Genomic DNA, 17,995 nt, shown 5'->3' with positions numbered 1-17,995 from the left:
TAGACACTTAGTTCTGTTGTGCTGCTTGAAAATATTTTAGGATTGCCTGAGAGTTGCAACTAAAACATGTGAAGATGCAACTTTGAAAGGGAGCGATAACACATCTTGCTTAAAGGCCTGCTACTGGGAAAACGATCAAATTAAAACAACTCTAAAATCTCTTATTCTTACTCTGCTTTGGGAAACAAACTTATGATGGCTTTTATGTTGACCAAAGGAGAAAAAACACCACAGTTGAACATTTCTAGTTGGAACCGCTGTCAGCATGTATTGTACGTGTAAATTAAGGTTGTGACTTGTCATCACAATGTTTGACCGAGACTGTGTCTCTCATTTCAGACGCTTCGACATATGCACATTTTCTGTTCAACGCGTTTGACACGGATAAAGATGGATCTGTGAGTTTTGAGGTAAGCTAGTGTGTACTTGACCTTTCATCACTGACTGACGTCGCTCTCTGAAGTATAATGGCGTTGATACATTTTACATTAGAGATTTGGTTCTATAGTGTCAAAGTTGATGCATGTGTGTTAATGCTGGGCAAGAACAAAAGCTTGAACACCCGGCAGGTCTCCAGGAAAAGGATTGACAGACACTAGTCCATAATTTTTTTTGTTTTCGTTTAACTTTTATTTAACCAGGAATGTTCCATTTATATATCTCAATTTCTTTAACATTACAGGTTTTAATATAGAACATACAGTTGTGGAGATTCCTTATATACAGTATATCAGTCTCTGATGAGATACTCAGTTGGTCTTCTCAGTCCTAATCCAGTTATCTACCCCATTGCCCTAGGAGCATTTGACGGGAGTTGATAAAACTTTTCCATAGCTTGAGCTTTACCCACAAGACCCGAGATAATGCTGAAACTATATAGAGTTGGAAGTCGGAAGTTTACATACACTTAGGTTGGAGTCATTAAAACTCGTTTTTCAACCACTCCACAAATTTCCTGTTAACAAACTATAGTTTTGGCAAGTCGGTTAGGACATCTACTTTGTGCATGTCACAAGTAATTTTTCAACAATTGTTTACAGACAGATTTTTCCAATTATAATTCACTGTATCACAATTCCAGTGGGTGAGAAGTTTACATACACTAAGTTGACAGTGCCTTTAAACAGCTTGGAAAATTCCCAAAAATTATGTCATGGCTTTAGAAGCTCATTTGAGTCAATTGGAGGTGTACCTGTGGATGTAGTTCAAGGCCTACCTTCAAACTCAGTGCCTCTTTGCTTGACATCATGGGAAAATCAAAAGAAATCAGACAAGACCTCAGAAAAAAAATTGTAGACCTCCACAAGTCTGGTTCATCCTTGGGAGCAATTTCCAAACGCCTGAAGGTACCATGTTCATCTGTACAAACAATAGTACGCAAGTATAAACACCATGGGACCACGCAGCCGTCATACCGCTCAGGAAGGAGACGTGTTCTGTCTCCTAGAGATGAACATACTTTGGTGTGAAATGTGCAAATCAATCCCAGAACAACAGCAAAGTACCCTGTGAAGATGCTGGAGGAAACAGGTACAAAAGTATCTATATCCACAGTAAAACGAGTTCTGTATTGAAATAACCTGAAAGGCCACTCAGCAAGGAAGAAGCCACTGCTCCAAAACCGCCATAAAAAATGCAGTCTACGGTTTGCAACTGCTCATGGGGACAAAGATCATACTTTTTGGAGAAATGTCTGATGAAACAAAAATGAACTGTTTGGCCATAATGACCATCGTTATGTTTGGAGGAAAAAGGGGGTTGCTTGCAAGCCGAAGAACACCATCCCAACCGTGAAGCATGGGGGTGGCAGCATCATTGGTGATCCTAACTGACCTAAGACGGAATTTTTACTAGGATTAAATGTCAAGAATTGTGAAAAACTGAGTTTAAATGTATTTGGCTAAGGTGTATGTAAACTTCTGACTTCAACTGTGTATATATATGGTAATCCCCCCCAGCATACATATAATTAACATTAATGAAGAGTATAGGCTTACATATTACAACAGACATGTTGTCATTGCTTTACACCCTAGTTATCTGGCGTTAATAAACACTGGGACCTTCTGTCCCATAGTACTGGATAACCCTCAAGCCTATTTCATAGGGATCCTAAAAAAAACTCTTCAAATCTAATGCATTCTTTATTATTTAAGTTTCAGCACTTCAAGGATATAATGTTCTCTTTGTTCAATTGTTGCTTTTTGGGAAGAATATTGTTGGGAAGAATCATACCGATGAATGCATTATGTCTTTCAGACTAGATACTTAAGATATTCACTTAGATATGGTAATCAAACTAAGTTCAATTCAAGTTCATTCTTTCCACATGAATATACTTTTGCGTATGTTGGATGTACCAGTATCATTTCAATCCATTCAGGTTTAGCTGATGTTTGAGATATTCTTGGTACAATTGTATTGTGTTTGTTTAAGTGCAAAGGTCTAATGGGTTGTGTTTCTACTGCAGGACTTTGTAATGGGCCTCTCTATCCTGCTCCGAGGCTCAGTCCAGGAGAAGCTCAACTGGGCCTTTAATCTGTATGATATTAATAAGGATGGCTATATTACTAAGGAGGTACTTACCGTTAATGTCACAACTTGCTGTCAACGATGATGTTGATATGGTAGATGACTGAACAGAGAGAATCATATATAGATTTCTTTAAATACGAATAGAAGGGATAACAATACTGACCTAATAATTGTAACATGTTGTATGAGTGATGACCTACTGTATGTAGATGTAAAGCATGACGTCTTTTGAATACTGGACAACCAGTCTAATGATATGTAAAAAAAGAACAATCCCCTACTTTGTCAATGTTTCATAGTATGATACCCTGAAAGTCGGGTATTGCATAATGTACTTGTCAACATATGTTATCTTAACTCTCCCTTTTAAAGGAAATGCTTGACATCATGAAGGCCATCTATGACATGATGGGGAAATGCACATATCCCCTACTCAAAGACGATACGCCTCGGCAACACGTGGAGATATTTTTTCAGGTATGTTTTTTATTTTTAAGTTCTGTACATTGTTGCCAAAATGTGCATATTATGTTCACCATTAGCAGCATTTATTGTATGGACCAAATAGTCCAATGCTTGTCATATTTCGATACAAATAACCCTAAAGTAAAGTGACATTTGTTGTGTGGAATGAAATGAACAATTGACCATCTTTTCAATGTATTTCTGTCTATAATGTTACATTATACATTATATTGTGTTGCATTCTCAACATCTCTGCCCTTCCTGACCAACAGAAGATGGATAAAAACAAGGATGGAGTTGTAACCATAGACGAGTTTATTGACTGCTGCCAAAATGTGAGTTATTTCTGCCTTCTTTTCTGCAATCGCATCATATGTTTTGCATAATGCAGTATTTAGTACCTCTGGTATTCACATAAGAGTTGTCAGTGAAGTAGCAACATATCTTTAAAATGTATCTTTGTCCACCAGGATGAGAACATCATGAGATCGATYCAGCTCTTTGATAACGTCATTTAACTTGTGGCTGACGTGGAGAGCTCTGGACCGGACTATTCTATCAACTGTACGCTGTTCAGGCAAACATAAGGAAGTATTGTCACACAACAAATACAGTATAGATGTAACGGTATGAAACATTCTGGAATAACTTTGCAAAAAAGCATTGAGGTTTCCAATCTTACCTTTTCAATTTGAGTTTTGTGGTTTGATTGAGTAAAATGAACTCTTCAAACCTATGTACAAAGATGCCTCGATCTTAACAGCTGTGCCGCAGTCAGTATTTATCTGCAGTACAGGAAACCCAGCTGTGTTAGATTTTGCCACTGCCTTTGAACAGATGGACAACAATGAGTTTGAAAGGTGAGCGTTTGTGATGAATAGTGACAAGCAAGCGTTGCTAAAGTAGGCTACAAACTCCAAGGTTGTTCACCCACCGTGGTCCATCCTTTGCTCTCCCAGGACCCGGATAAAATATAGACTTAACATTGTACCATTTAAAAKAATATATGTATATACTATCTGAGGACTGTTCAACTTTGTTCATGTTTACTTGCCAACTAGAATGAGACAATGCACTCCACATTGAATTTGATGAGTCTGGAGAGTGAAAAGTATCCTTAGAAGCACACAGGTTGGTGTTACTTACCTTGAGTCTACGCATAGGAGAAATGACCATCTTGTCACAAGATTATGCTGCTTCTAAATGTATTTTATGTGACCCTACATGTGTGTATTTCCCTGTTTTGAGATGTTTCCTGTCGACATGTTTCCATTCATGTTTTGAAGCACTATTTTGTAGTTTACACTGGTATGTWTGATTTTATTTATATAACATGGTAGTCAGTGTACAAAGGGATAGTCAGATGTTCAGTATTAAGCAGAAGCTAACTCTTGGGGTGAATTTACGGTCTTCTTGGGTATGTAATGTATATTGATCACTGTCTTATAAAGAGGATCACTGGGATGAAGTTATACAAGCAAATCTAATCTCTGTCACCTTTGGTTTTGTAAATATATTGCCCTGTCCAGAAACAACKCCTAGCCCCAACTTTCTAGGCGATTGCAGAGATCTGGGAGGATTGGACAGGTGTAAGCAATATGGCGATAATTCCACTCGGCCTGTCAGAAGGCAAGGTGGAGCTATAACCTATTTCACTTTGTATCTATCCAATCCTCTCGAGCCTTGTTCACACTGCAGACCTTCACACTGCTCAAATCAGTTTTGTTTTTAAAATCCATTTTGGAATACTGACTGTCTAAACAGCAAATTACAAGTGACCAAATCGGATTTGTGTGTTCAGACAGCAGTCATTTGCTGGTTGTCATAGTAATGACGGGTGTGTGCACAGTGGTGTAGGCTGATTGGTGGTAGTGCTCGTGCTTCTCAGAAGTTATGTGGCAAGCTAAGGTGACAACAATGCCTGCCATGGACGTTTCCCAGTTYCTTTGAATGTTCAAAAACWTTTAAGGATAAGATGATCCAACTTTCAAAACAAGTGGTAGCTGTTTAGCTTTCACTAATGTGTTTAAACAAACTAGTTACCTACTACATGTTCTTATCAAACTGGCAACAAGCTAGCAAGCAACAATATATGCCAATTAAGTCTAAAAACCACATGAGGGAAAATCAGATTTGACCGTTCAACCCAATTCGAATGGCCAGGAATCAAACCACCTACAAGTGTATTATGGGTCTAGATGTTGTTTCTGGATAGAGGTTGCTTCTGGATGGGGTCTGTGTTTTCTTTCCTCTTGTTTGGGGCATGTGTCCAGTTTCTTTGCATAATGAAGACTGATTGGCCGCGGCTGTCTCTGATTATAGCCCTGATTGGCCCCAAATGTGGGCAGGCACAGAGCATACTGGGCAGCAGATGGGGCCTCACCCTCCCCAATCTCACTCACTTACAGGTGGTTCCAAAAACCCTACTATTTCGTCTATCTAAAAGATTGGTACGAGCAAGGTAGTATCTGCAGTATTCTGTGCAAATCATTTTTCTTGCCTTAATTGGCAATTACGTATGTATCCATGTAAATGTACCCATTGGGATATGTTCTGATGTCCATATGATTAAGCAAAGTCTAGGACAATAACTTGTTTGTGTACCTCACTTGATCTTATTTGACCAATGATTTTGTTCAGCTGGCTAATTATCTCCTAAACACATGGGTCAAGTTAAGTAGGGCACAGAAAAGCCTGCAATGAAAAACAAGTTATTTTTAGAGAAGTTCAGGTATAGCCTCTACAAATCCAAGAGTGGAAGACTCCTATCTCGTCACTAACATGAAGGCTGGCTTTTTGTGAACAGTCCCATCACAAGTCAGGATGTTGAATAAACTTAATTTGAACGTACTTTACCTGTTGTCTGCTGATTTTGTCCTTTATGTAGGAGGTCATCTGAGACAAAATATCCACGGAGTAGCATTATTAACTCGACTTTCTGGTCTATATCGGTTTGTATTTTCAATGTTGACGCAATTCGCATGCGACTTGCACAATATGTCAACAATGGCCGAGCTTAACCGAAGCACAGACTGAATGTTGTCCCAAACAAATTTCACAAGTATTTCCAGCTGATTGCAGGGAACAGGCTTTGGTCGACTACGTTCGGTGACATTTGGCTATTGTTCACATAATGTGCATCACGTGAAATGCGTCGAGATGGAAAATACAAGTGACAGAACCTACCGACGCAGCAAAAAGTTGGGTAAACAATACTTTCCTATGGACATTTGATCTCCACTACCTTCCAACAAAAGGACCAACAGCACGGACAACCGGTAAAGTAACCTAGTTTGTAGAGACTATTACATATTTTTAACAGCGACTTTTTTCAGACAGATTATCCATGGCGTAACCATGGTAAGTCTGATATTTAGGCAAGTTCAGGTAGTACCCGTTTCATTCCATCTCAAAACATTTTCTCCATACTGAATATGTCTCTGGAAAACAAGTTCCCTAATGATAAAGTGTTGCAAAAAAGTGACTTATGTCAATCTGTTATTCAACCTTACATCCTAATGTATTTAAATTGATCATTATAGCATGAGGTGCATGAGGCTAGTAATTGGGTTRTATGATTTCTGATTTTATGCACTCAAATTCTGATCTTGGAAAATTTGAATGCATCGGAAAAAAGCCTGTTAAAATGAATCAACTACTACTGACAAAAAAACCGTTTTTTTTAACACTTCTGTACTGAATGTTAATTTACTTGTGCCTACCAAATGATACCTTTAGCGCTGTGACAGACACTTAGGGATGGATAGAAATGTACAGAATGGGTATCTGGAGGAAAAGGGGGGAGGGTCATGCTTTTTCAATTTCAGTCAAGGGGAGGGTTTAGTATTTTTTTTTAAATCTAGTGCAGGGGTGGGTCATGTKATTTGTAATTGATGAAACGTCTATATTTCTCAGTATTTTAGAATGAGTTGCTAATTAGGCTATATATCGATGTGTCCCCGTTGCCGCCCTTCACCTCTGATTCTGGGCGCGCAATATCAAGTGTGCCTATAGGCTATTTAGTGTGGTCTCAATCAAATGATCCATAGCCTATTGTCTATGAAGTGCATGCTCGGAGAAGCACAGAACAAAGTTATATTTCAAGGATAGCTGCTGGGATGGTGTAAATAAAACGTACACACTGTAATGGATATTCCAACAATGAGCCCCGGCCTGCTCTGATCTTGCTGATCAAAAACTTTTTTTGTGTGCTGCTTAACCAATTGCTGTGTACTGTATACAGTGCCTTCGGAAAATACTTTTTCCATATTTTGTTATGTTACAGCCTTATTCTAAATGTGATTAAATTATTTTTCTCATCAAAATACACACAATACCCCATAATGATAAAGCGAAAACAGGTTTTTAGAAATTCTTGCAAATGTATTTTAAAATTAAACATACATTATTTACGTAAGTATTCAGACCCTTTGCTATGAGACTCGAAATTGAGCTCAGGTGCATCCCGTTTCCATTGATCATCTTTGAGATGTTTCTACAACTTGATTGGAGTCCACCTGTGGAAAATGTAAATTGATTGGACATGATTTGGACATGATTTTGGAAAGGCACAAACCTGTCTAAATAAGGTTCCACAGTTGACAGTGCATGTCAGAGCAAAAACCAAGCCAAGAGGTCAAAGGAATTGTCCATAGAGCTCCGAGACAGGATTGTGTCGAGGCACATATCTGGGAAGGGTACKAAAACATTTCTGCAGCATTGAAGGTCCCCAACAACAGACGCTTCCATCATTCTTAAATGGAAGAAGTTTGGAACCACCAAGACTCTTCCTAGAGTTGGCCGCCCAGCCAAACTGAGCAATCGGGGGAGAAGGGCATTGGTCAAGAATCCGATGGTCACTCTGACAGAGCTCTAGAGTTCCTCTGTGGAGATGGGAGAACCTTCCAGAAGGACAACCATCTCAGCAGCACTCCACCAATTAGACCTTTATGGTAGAGTGGCCAAACAAAAAAACACTCCTCAGTAAAAGGCATATGACAGCCCGCTTGGAGTTTGCCAAAAGGCTCCTAAAGAACTCTGACCATGAGAAACAAGATTCTCTGGTCTGATGAAACCAAGATTGAACTCTTTGGCCTGAATGCCAAGCGTCATGTCTGGAGGTAACCTGAGACCATCCCTATGGTGAAGCATGGTGGTGGCAGCATCACGCTGTGGGGATGTTCTTCAGCGGCAGGGACTGGGAGATGAGGGAAAGATGAACAGAGCAAAGTACAGAGGGATCCTTGATGAAAACCTGCTCCAGAGCACTCAGGACCTCGGACTAGGATGAAGGTTCACCTTCCAACAGGACAACAACCCTAAGCACACAGTTAAGACAATGCAGGAGTGGCTTCGGGACAAGTCTCTGAATGTCCTTGATTGGTCCAGCCAGAGCCTGGACTTTAACCCGATCGAACATCAGTGGAAATAGCTGTGTAGCGATGCTCCCCATCCAAACTGACAGAGCTTGAGAGGATCTGCACAGAAGAATGGGGTAACTGCCCAAATACAGGTGTGCCAAGCATGTAGCGTCATACCCAAGAAGACTCGAGGCTGTAATTGCTGCCAAAGGTGCTTCACCAAATTACCGAGTTAAGGGTCAGAATACTTAGTGGCAAGAAAAAGTATGCGAACCCTTTGGAATTACCTGGATTTCTGTATAAATTGGACAAACAATTGTGTCTGATCTTCATCAAGTCACAACAGTAGACAAAACATTGTGCTTAAACTAATAACACACATTATTGTATTTTCCTAGGCTAATCAATGAGACGAGATTGGAGATGTTGGTTAGAGCTGCCCTGCCCTTTTAAAAACGCTATTCACAAGAAGCATTGCCTGAGTGAACCATGCCTTGAACAAAAAAGATCTTAGAAGACCTAATTGCACCTGGACCTAATTAAGAATTGTTGTCTTGCATAAAGCTGGAAAGGGTTTCAAAAGTATCTTTAAAAGCCTTGACGTTTATCAGTCCACGGTAAGACAAATGATCTATAAATSGAGAAAGTTCAGCACTGTTGCCGTCCTGCAAAGATGACTGCAAGAGCACAGTGCAGAGTGCTTAAGAAGAATCCTAGAGTGTCAGCTAAAGACTTACAGAAATCTCTGGAACATGCTAACATCTCTGTTGAGTCTACGATGCGTAAAACACTACACAAGAATGGTGTTCATGGGAGGACACCACGGAAGAAGCCACTCCTGTACAAAAAAAACAATTTCTGCACATCTGAAGTTCGCAAAAGTGCACCAGGATGTTCCAGGGCGCTACTGGCAAAATATTCTATGGACAGATTAAACTGAAGTTGAGTTGTTTGGAAGGAACACACAACACTGTGAGGAGAAAAAAAGGCACAGCACAGCACACCAACATCAAAACCTCAARCCAACTGTATGGTGGAGGGAGCATCATGGTTTGAGGCTGCCTCAGGGCCTGGACAGCTTGCTATCACTGACGGGAAAATGATTTCCCAAGTGAATCAAGACATTTTGCAGGAGAATGTAAGGCTATCCTCCAATTGAAGCTCAACAGAAGTTGGATGATGCAACAGGACAGCAACCCAAAACACAGAAGTATATAAACAACAGAATGGCTTCAACAGAAGAAACAGAGTCCTGACCTCAACCCGATTTGAGATGCTGTCGCCTGACCTCGAGCGGTTCACACCAGACATTCCAAGAATATTGCTGAACTGAAACAGTTTTGTAAAGAAGAATGGTCCAAAATTCCTCCTGACCGTTGTCCAGGTCTGATCCGCAACTACAGAAAACGTTTGGTTGAGGTTATTGCTGCCAAAGGAGGGTCAACCAGTTATTAAATCCAAGGGTTCACATACTTTTCCCACCCTGCACTGTGAATGTTTACAGTGTGTTATTAGTTGAAGCAGACTGTGTTTGTCTTGTTGTGACTATTGTTGTGACTGATGAAGATCAGATCAAATTTTATAAAAAATGTATGCAGAAATCCAGGTAATTCCAAAGGGTTCACATACTTTTTCTTGCCACTATATAAATGTGATATTTTATGTTTACATACTTTTGGTCATGTAGTGTAACTTGCTACTACTATAGTAGATTTGATTAAAATCAATATTTCTTGCCCATGATGTATTTATCAGAGTTATTGACCTCAGAATGAAACAGATTTMAGTAATTTACAGTTGAAGTCGGAAGTTTACCTACACTTTAGCCAAATACATTTAAACTCAGTTTTTCACAATGCCTGACATTTAATCCTAGTAAAAATTCCCTGTTTTAGGTCAGTTAGGATCACCACTTTATTTTAAGAATGTGAAATGTCAGAATAATAGTAGAGAAGTTTACATACACTCAATTAGTATTTGGTAACATTGCCTTTAAATTGTTTAACTTGGGTCAAATGTTTCGGGTAGTCTTCCACAAGCTTCCCACAATAAGTTGGGTGAATTTTGGCCCATTCCTCCTGACAGAGCTGGTGTAACTGAGTCAGGTTTGTAGGCCTCCTTGCTTGCACACGCTTTTTCAGTTCTACCCACAGATTTTCTATAGGATTGAGGTCAGGGCTTTGTGATGGACACTCCAATACCTTGACTTTGTTGTCCTTGGGGTCATTGTTCATTTGGAAGACCCAATTGCGACCAAGCTTTAACTTCCTTACTATGGCCAAACAGTTCTATTTTTGTTTCATCAGACCAGAGGACATTTTTCCAAAAAGTACGATCTTTGTCCCCATGTGCAGTTGCAAACCGTAGTCTGGCTTTTTTGGCGGTTTTGGAGCAGTGGCTTCTTCCTTGCTGAGCGGCCTTTCAGGTTATGTCGATATAGGACTCGTTTTACTGTGGATATAGATACTTTTGTATCTGTTTCCTCCAGCATCTTCACAAGGTCCTTTGCTGTTGTTCTGCGATTGAGTTGCACTTTTCGCACCAAAGTGCGTTCATCTCTAGGAGACAGAACGCGTCTCCTTCCTAAGCGGTATGACGGCTGCGTGGTCCCATGGTGTTTATACTTGCGTACTATTGTTTGTACAGATGAATATGGTACCTTCAGGCGTTTGGAAATTGCTCCCAAGGATGAACCAGACTTGTGGAGGTCTAGAATTTTTTTTCTGAGGTCTTGTCTGATTTCTATTGATTTTGCCATGATGTCAAGCAAAGAAGGTAGGCCTTGAAATACATCCACAGGTACACCTCCAATTGACTCAAATGATGTCAATTAGCCTATCAGAAGCTTCTAAAGCCATGACATAATTTTCGGGAATTTCCCAAGCTGTTTAAAAGCATAGTCAACTTAGTGTATGTAAACTTCTGACCCACTGGAATTGTGATACAGTGAAGTAATCGGTCTGTAAACAATTGTTGGAAAGATTACTTGTCATGCACAAAGTAGATGTCTTAACCGCCTTGCCAAATCTATAGTTTGTTAACAATAAATTTGTGGAGTGGTTGAAAACAAGTTTTAATGACTCCAACCTAAGTGTATGTAGTTCCGACTTCAACTGTATATTGTGGTGCTGAAACTTGAAGAAGCAGCCGCGGCACAATCAATCGGAAATGGACAGCTTATGGTCATGAAACCGGATTCATTTTAATTAGATTTACTATCAACGAGGGCTTTGTGTTGGAGCCTGTCTTCTTCTTATTTTCCTATTCAAGAAAAGAGGTAGGTCTACATGTTTGATAGACGAAAATAGGCTATAGGCTGCTATATCCATAGATTTTCCAGTCAATTCCTCTACCCACCATGCTCTTTTTAAATGGCCTACCTCAGTGTCAGTGAAGGGCTGTTGACTTAAAACCAAGACTTGAATTGAGGGGGTATTAGAGGGTATGCCATAGGCCTACCCTTTTTTTAAAGAAAATGGTAAAAAGTACAGACCCCTTGGCTTAAGATTTTGAAGAAAATAAAACAGATCCGAAGCTGAATAAACAGCATGTTCATTACACAGGTGCACCTTGTGCCGGGGACAATAAAAGGCCACAAAAATTATTTTATGTTAATTTATCCACCATAAGCTGCCTTCAATGTCGTTTTAGAGAATTTGCAGTACGTCCAACCGGCCTTAAAACCGCAGACCACGTATAACTATGCCAGCCCAAGACCTCCACATCCGGCTTCTTTACCTGCGGGATCATCTGAGACCAGCTACCCGGACAGCTGATGAAACTGAGGAGTATTTCTGTCTGTAATAAAGCCCTTTTTATAGAGAAAGTAATTCTGATTGGCTGTGCCTGGCTTCCAAAGTGGGTGGGCCTATGGCTGCGCCCCTGCCCAGTCATGTGAGATTCCTAGATTAGCACCTAATGAATTCATTTAAATTGACTGATTTCTTTATATGGACTATAACTGTCAAATCGTTGAAATTGTTGCGTTTTATGTTTTTGTTCAGTTTTTAACAGCGCTTTGGTCCGCAATGCTCGAAACAAGCTGTAAAATACCTGGGAAAGACATGACAGCGATGCATATGGGGATATCATTGTTTAGTTTCTATGACATTCAGAGGCTGAGTTACAACCGTCTATAGCCAAGGAGACAAAAAATGTACTTTGRTTGGGAAGCAATCAAATTCTGTCACTATCAATTGATTAAGCTATTCACTTTCTGTACAATAGATGTTTAAACCTAGACAGATTTTTGGGAAACACTTGTGATCTTCTCTTTTTGGGTTAAGCCACGGAAGAAAAGTAGCCAGCAGTTAAAGCTTCCATTTTTTTCCATAGGTCTACTCTGGGGTGGAACGGTAGGCCTAACTTTTGAAAGTACTATGCTCAGATTCATAATGACATCTCAAATATAATTATTTGCAAACAGGAACAGTTTTGTTGCAAACAAGGCACACTGATTTGGTATTGGAGAAATAGGATAAGATGAACACAGGCCTATCTCTGTCCATTCTTAGCCTGTAATTTGTGTGGTATTAAAATATTCTGTTCATATGTAAATTGACGCAGAATTGCATGAAATGTTTATAAAAGACAATTTTTCTTGGACCTGCAAATACAATGATTGATTCAGGCAATGCTTTTACAATGGATATCTTTCAACCCCTACTCTTGTCGACGGTGGTCTGCGAACCCACAACCTGGCCCGCAGCCCTGTGTGCTATCAAAATTCCTGCATTGCCATGTAACGCTTACAGGATGAAGAACAGTTTCTACAACTGCATATCTAAGCCGCTGGTCTGTCCAAAAAGTGAGGGTAAACGGTAGACATGTTCTTGATCCACTTTGTTTGAATTATTATTTTGGGTATAGGGGAGGGTCACTTTTTTTTCAAGGGTTAAGGGAGGATTTAGCTAAAATATATTTTGGTGAAGGGAAGGCCATCACTTTCATTTCAGATTCCAGCTTTTCTCCATGTAACCCTTATTATAAATAACGTTCAATATAATGGTGCCACCTTCTGGTACTCTGAGGCTACCACTATTCATATAAGCAAATCAAAATACATTTTATTTTTGAGATTCTTCAACAAAGCCACCCTTTGCCTTGATGACAGCTTTGCACATTCTTGGCATTCTCTCAACCAGCTTCATGAGGTAATCACCTGGAATGCATTTTAATTAACAGGTGTGCTTTTGTTTGTGAAATTTCTTTGAGCCAATCAGTTGTGTTGTGACAAGGTAGGGGTGGTATACAGAAGATAGCCCTATTTGGTAAAAGACCAAGTCCATATTATGGCAAGAACAGCTCAAATAAGCAAAGAGAAACAGCCCATCATTACTTTAAGACATGAAGGTCAGTCAATCTGGAAAATGTCAAGAACTTTCTTCAAGTGCAGTCGTAAAAACGTCTCTCATGAGGACCGCCACAGGACAGGAAGACTGCTGCAGAGGATAAGTTCATTAGAGTTAACTGCACCTCAGATTGCAGCCCAAATAAGAGTTCAAGTAACAGACACATCTCAACTGTTCAGAGGAAACTGTGAATCAGGTCTTCATGGTCAAACTGCTGCAAAGAAACCACACCAATGAGAAGAGACTTGTTTGGGCTAAGAAACACAAGCAATGGACATTAGATCGGTGGAAATGTGTCCTTTGGTCTGATTAGTCCAAATTATAGATTTTTGGTTCCAACCGCCGTGTCTTTGTGAGATGCAGAGTACGTGAACAGATCTCTGCATGTGTGGTTCCCACCGTGATGCATGGAGGTTTGCTGGTGACACTGATTTATTTAGAATTCAAGGCACACTTAACCAGGACATTCTGCAACTATACGCCAACTCGGCTGGTTTGCGCTTAGGACTATAATTTGTTTTTCAACAGGACAATGACCCAAAACACACCTCCAGACTATGTAAGGGCTATTTGACTAAGAAGAGTGATGGATTCCTGCAACAGATGACCTGGCCTCTCCAATCACCCAAAATATATTTTGAGGAGTTTAACACTTTTTTGGTTACATGATTCTGTGTGTTATTTCATAGTTTAGAGGTCTTCACTATTATTCTACAACATAGAAAATAGTAAAAATAAAGAAAAACCCTTGAATGAGTAGGTGTCAACTTTTGACTGGTACTGTGTATATATATATATATGTAGAGAGAGATCAACTATTTATGTTCCTCTTTCACACCCCAACAATCTGCCATTAGCTACATCTTGGAAACTGCTACCATCAATAGTGTAGGGGCCTAGCAGTGAGATTTAAAGGACTTCAAGTAGTGAGCTCACTGGGCATTTAATGCGCTCACCTAATTACACAGCGATTCAATTAAAGGCTCCGAATGTTCACGGGCCCCTGTGTTCAGATATGTTTGTGTGTGTGTAGTTATGTTGTGCTGAAATGTTCTTTGGTTAACAAAATGACAAAATACAGTTTATGATGAAGTATTCTACACCATACTACTTACTGTTGAATTACATTATTTTGTTACTAAACTTCTACACCAGACTAAACCAACTCAAAATTGTTAGTAAGAATCAAGTTTAAAAAACACACACAACCTCTCAATCTTGATATAGTCAGGAATTTAATCAAAAACAAGAGATTTTTTAGATCAAAATGTACATGGCACGCCACTCCAAGGCCCTTCCCTCAAACACATCCATTCCAGCCACACTTCCGTCTTTCCAGTTAAAAGAGTAACGCCCSTGTTTTCCAGCGCTGCACCACAATTGTTAGGTACACAAATTACCTGAGATGTTTTCAATCTATTTGGTTTGTATGCAATCTATATCACACTGGAATAGAATAATGGCCTCTAGTATTTACTACCATAAAAACAATTTAATTAAGGCAGACGGTTAACTGGCACAGGAACAGTTTCCCCCAAAACCTCCACGTCGCATACTAACACAACCATTGGTTTGCAGAGCACAATACTTGACAAAACATGACAATACTTGACATAATATTAAATGAATAACGGCAATAACTTGATAAAAACAAAACGGCATATAGTTCTATAACTGGAATGAATTTAGTGTGGAATGTTTAATTGCATCTTTACGGATAAATAGATTTAGGTAATTTCTCCCTTTTTTTCCCAGCAGTGAGTTGTCACTGGAATCAGCCTTGTATGAATTATCTTGCTAGCACATCCTCTTCATTCCTGAGGGGAATGGCAAAAATAATGGATCCAATCACAAATGGAGTGAATCATTCATTTAATAGCCACGGCACCAGTGTTCAGTCATTACAACCAGATGTTTATTCCAGTCCATGTAGCTAAATTACCATTTGGTGCTGTGACATTGTCAAAACTATTTCTTAATAATGAGAAATTGTGACAAACCTACAATTTTGGAAAGAATGCATGTGCTTAAAACAGACGTTGGCAATTTAAATCGCACCAGAAAAACAAAATAATTTACATTTGGTTTGGTCAATAGTGAAACGTAGAGTGAACATGGTCTGTTTCAAAATGTAGCCAACCCTGTGGTCCTGATGTTCTGAACCCCACAAAATTCCCTTTACCATCATTGGCCCATTTACATAGAAATCAGTTAAATTGTTAATGTACATAAATTCAACAGACAAAGCAGTCAGACTGACTCGTACAATGCAGACTGGAGCACAGATCCTGGTACACTGACAAAGAGCGAGCGGTAGCCCCGCCCCGTAGGTTTGTGTGGAGTAAAGGGGAGGGGGGTAAAGGGGTTTTGGAAAGGCAGCTCTGAAGTCAGAGGTGGTGTGGTCCTCTGGTTGTTTTGGTCCTAGCCCAGCCCAGCTAGGTGATATCCACAGTGGGTGGTGTTAAGTGAGGACTTGTCTGATCTCGCGGTGGACGAAGCACAGGAAGTCCATGTAGGAGGCTCCACCGTGGAGCCCCTTGTCCTCTACCAGGTGCTGGCGGAACATAATCTCAGACTGGTCCTTCTGCTTCACAATCATGAGCTATGGGGGGGGGGTAAAAATGGGGACATAGTCAGCTTATGACTTTCACTCAAACTTGAGGAATAAAACTGTGCACTGGAGTCCTGCTGCTTGTTTCTCCCTGGCACTTAATTGATAAATTGTGAGAATAGACACCAAAAATATTTCACTACTCCTTACATTTGACAATTGCTTACAGGCAAAACCAGGTAAGCTTGAGCAGCCTGTTGAATTTGATCTGTTAGTGTCCAGGGCTTAAGACAGTTGTGGTCAATTTTGTTACATGTTTGTTTCCCAATTCATCAAACAGATATTCTGTAAACTGGTCATCTCTGTATACCCGTCGCAAGACCCACTGGTTTGCTTATTTATAAAACCCTCTTAGGTCTCACTCCCCCCCCCCCATCTGCGATATCTACTGCAGCCCTCATCCTCCACCTGTTCTGCCAGTCACATTCTGTTATAGGTCCCCAAAGCGCACACATCCCTGGGTCGCTCATCTTTTCAGTTCGCTGCGACGAACGAGCTGCAACAAACACTCGAACTGGACAGTTTTATCTCAATCTCCTRATTCAAAGACTCAATCATGGACACTCTTACTGACAGTTGTGGCTGTTTTGCGTGATGTATTGTTGTCTCTACCTTCTTGCCCTTTGTGCCATTGTCTGTGCCCAACAATGTGTGTACCCTGTTTTGTGCTGCTGTCATGTTGTGGTCTTAAGTCTCTCTTTGTGTTGTGTTGTCTCTTGTTGTGATATGTGTTTTGTCCTTTATTTATATTTTTAATCCCAGCCTCTATCCCCGCAGGTCTTTTGCCTTTTGGTAGGCCGTCATTGTAAATAAGAATTTGTTCTTAACCGACTTGCCTAGCTAAATAAATGTAAATAAAAATAAATACCATTCTTTCATTATATCAAAGTAGTTTAGACATCCAGGGGAAAGTATGCATTGTAACAGTAACCAACATTGAATACTGTACCTTCATGGAGCTGGGCCTCTGGTCAAGCAAGGAGTCAACGATGGAGCGCAGCTTCTTAGACTGGGGGTTATCCAGCTCTGGTAGGGACCTCTGGAAAGCACACACATGAATATTAGTGATATGCTGTGCTTTCTACACAGTCTAGAATTAACTTTTCAAATATCTCAACCATCTGAACTAATGGTATCTAACTAACTTCAGTGTTTCCAAACACCATATTCTGTAGAGCTTTGGGGGTTAAGGAAGTTATTGTCCTCACCAGGTCAACGGGCACATGSGCGAGGGAGGGCACGTTGAAGATGCTCTGGATCATCTCTGGGGGGCAGGCCTGACCCAGCCACAGGAAGAGGGAGCACCCATTCTCCAGCAGYAACATGCCTGCATCTGTCAGGCGCTCTTCAGAGCAGCGCACCGGAGTTGGCACCACGTCACTGGCAACGTCCATGTTGTGCTGGAAGAAAAGYAATCGATTAATAAATGTACTTTATTGAAGGAATGAGGCTGGAGAAATGAGGCTTTACCAATATCAAGATAGCTTGACAAGTTAAATCCATTTTTCATTTAGGTCAGAGTGAGCGGTAATCCAGAGTTTGCAGCATATTATTAGGAGGACCATTCCACCCCTAATTATGCAATATTACAGTGTTGCTTTAAAAACAATTGCAGTGTTTGGTGACACACAAATTAAAACAATATGAATTACAAGTGCRTGGCCACGTCCCAG

General features: G+C 40.1%; 2 protein-coding genes across 5 annotated transcripts in view; one reads left to right on the top strand and one right to left on the bottom strand.

Moving 5' to 3' along the window:
- Positions 1-6,484, top strand: part of LOC111960400 (Kv channel-interacting protein 4) — a 303,730-nt gene extending 297,246 nt beyond the window's left edge. For all 4 annotated transcript variants that reach the window (XM_023982388.2, XM_023982387.2, XM_070437928.1 and 1 more), the window contains exons 4-8: positions 340-410; positions 2,471-2,578; positions 2,908-3,012; positions 3,273-3,335; positions 3,471-6,484. In XM_023982388.2, coding sequence (XP_023838156.1) covers positions 340-410; positions 2,471-2,578; positions 2,908-3,012; positions 3,273-3,335; positions 3,471-3,518 — 395 coding nt within the window. In that variant the 3' untranslated portion in view covers positions 3,519-6,484. The remainder of the gene's footprint in view (positions 1-339; positions 411-2,470; positions 2,579-2,907; positions 3,013-3,272; positions 3,336-3,470) is intronic.
- An 8,443-nt stretch (positions 6,485-14,927) lies between these two features.
- sec24d (SEC24 homolog D, COPII coat complex component) overlaps positions 14,928-17,995 on the bottom strand; it is a 40,145-nt gene continuing 37,077 nt past the window's right edge. Inside the window, exons 22-24 of the mRNA XM_023982280.2 lie at positions 17,531-17,722; positions 17,272-17,361; positions 14,928-16,313 (exon numbers count right to left, since the gene is read on the bottom strand). Of these exons, the coding sequence (XP_023838048.1) occupies positions 16,173-16,313; positions 17,272-17,361; positions 17,531-17,722 (423 nt within the window). The 3' untranslated portion in view covers positions 14,928-16,172. The remainder of the gene's footprint in view (positions 16,314-17,271; positions 17,362-17,530; positions 17,723-17,995) is intronic.

Source organism: Salvelinus sp. IW2-2015, linkage group LG37, assembly GCF_002910315.2.
Source record: "Salvelinus sp. IW2-2015 linkage group LG37, ASM291031v2, whole genome shotgun sequence".
Classification (NCBI taxonomy): domain Eukaryota; kingdom Metazoa; phylum Chordata; class Actinopteri; order Salmoniformes; family Salmonidae; genus Salvelinus; species Salvelinus sp. IW2-2015.
Note: the sequence above shows the minus strand (reverse complement) of the source record. Positions and strands in the feature narration are given on the sequence as shown.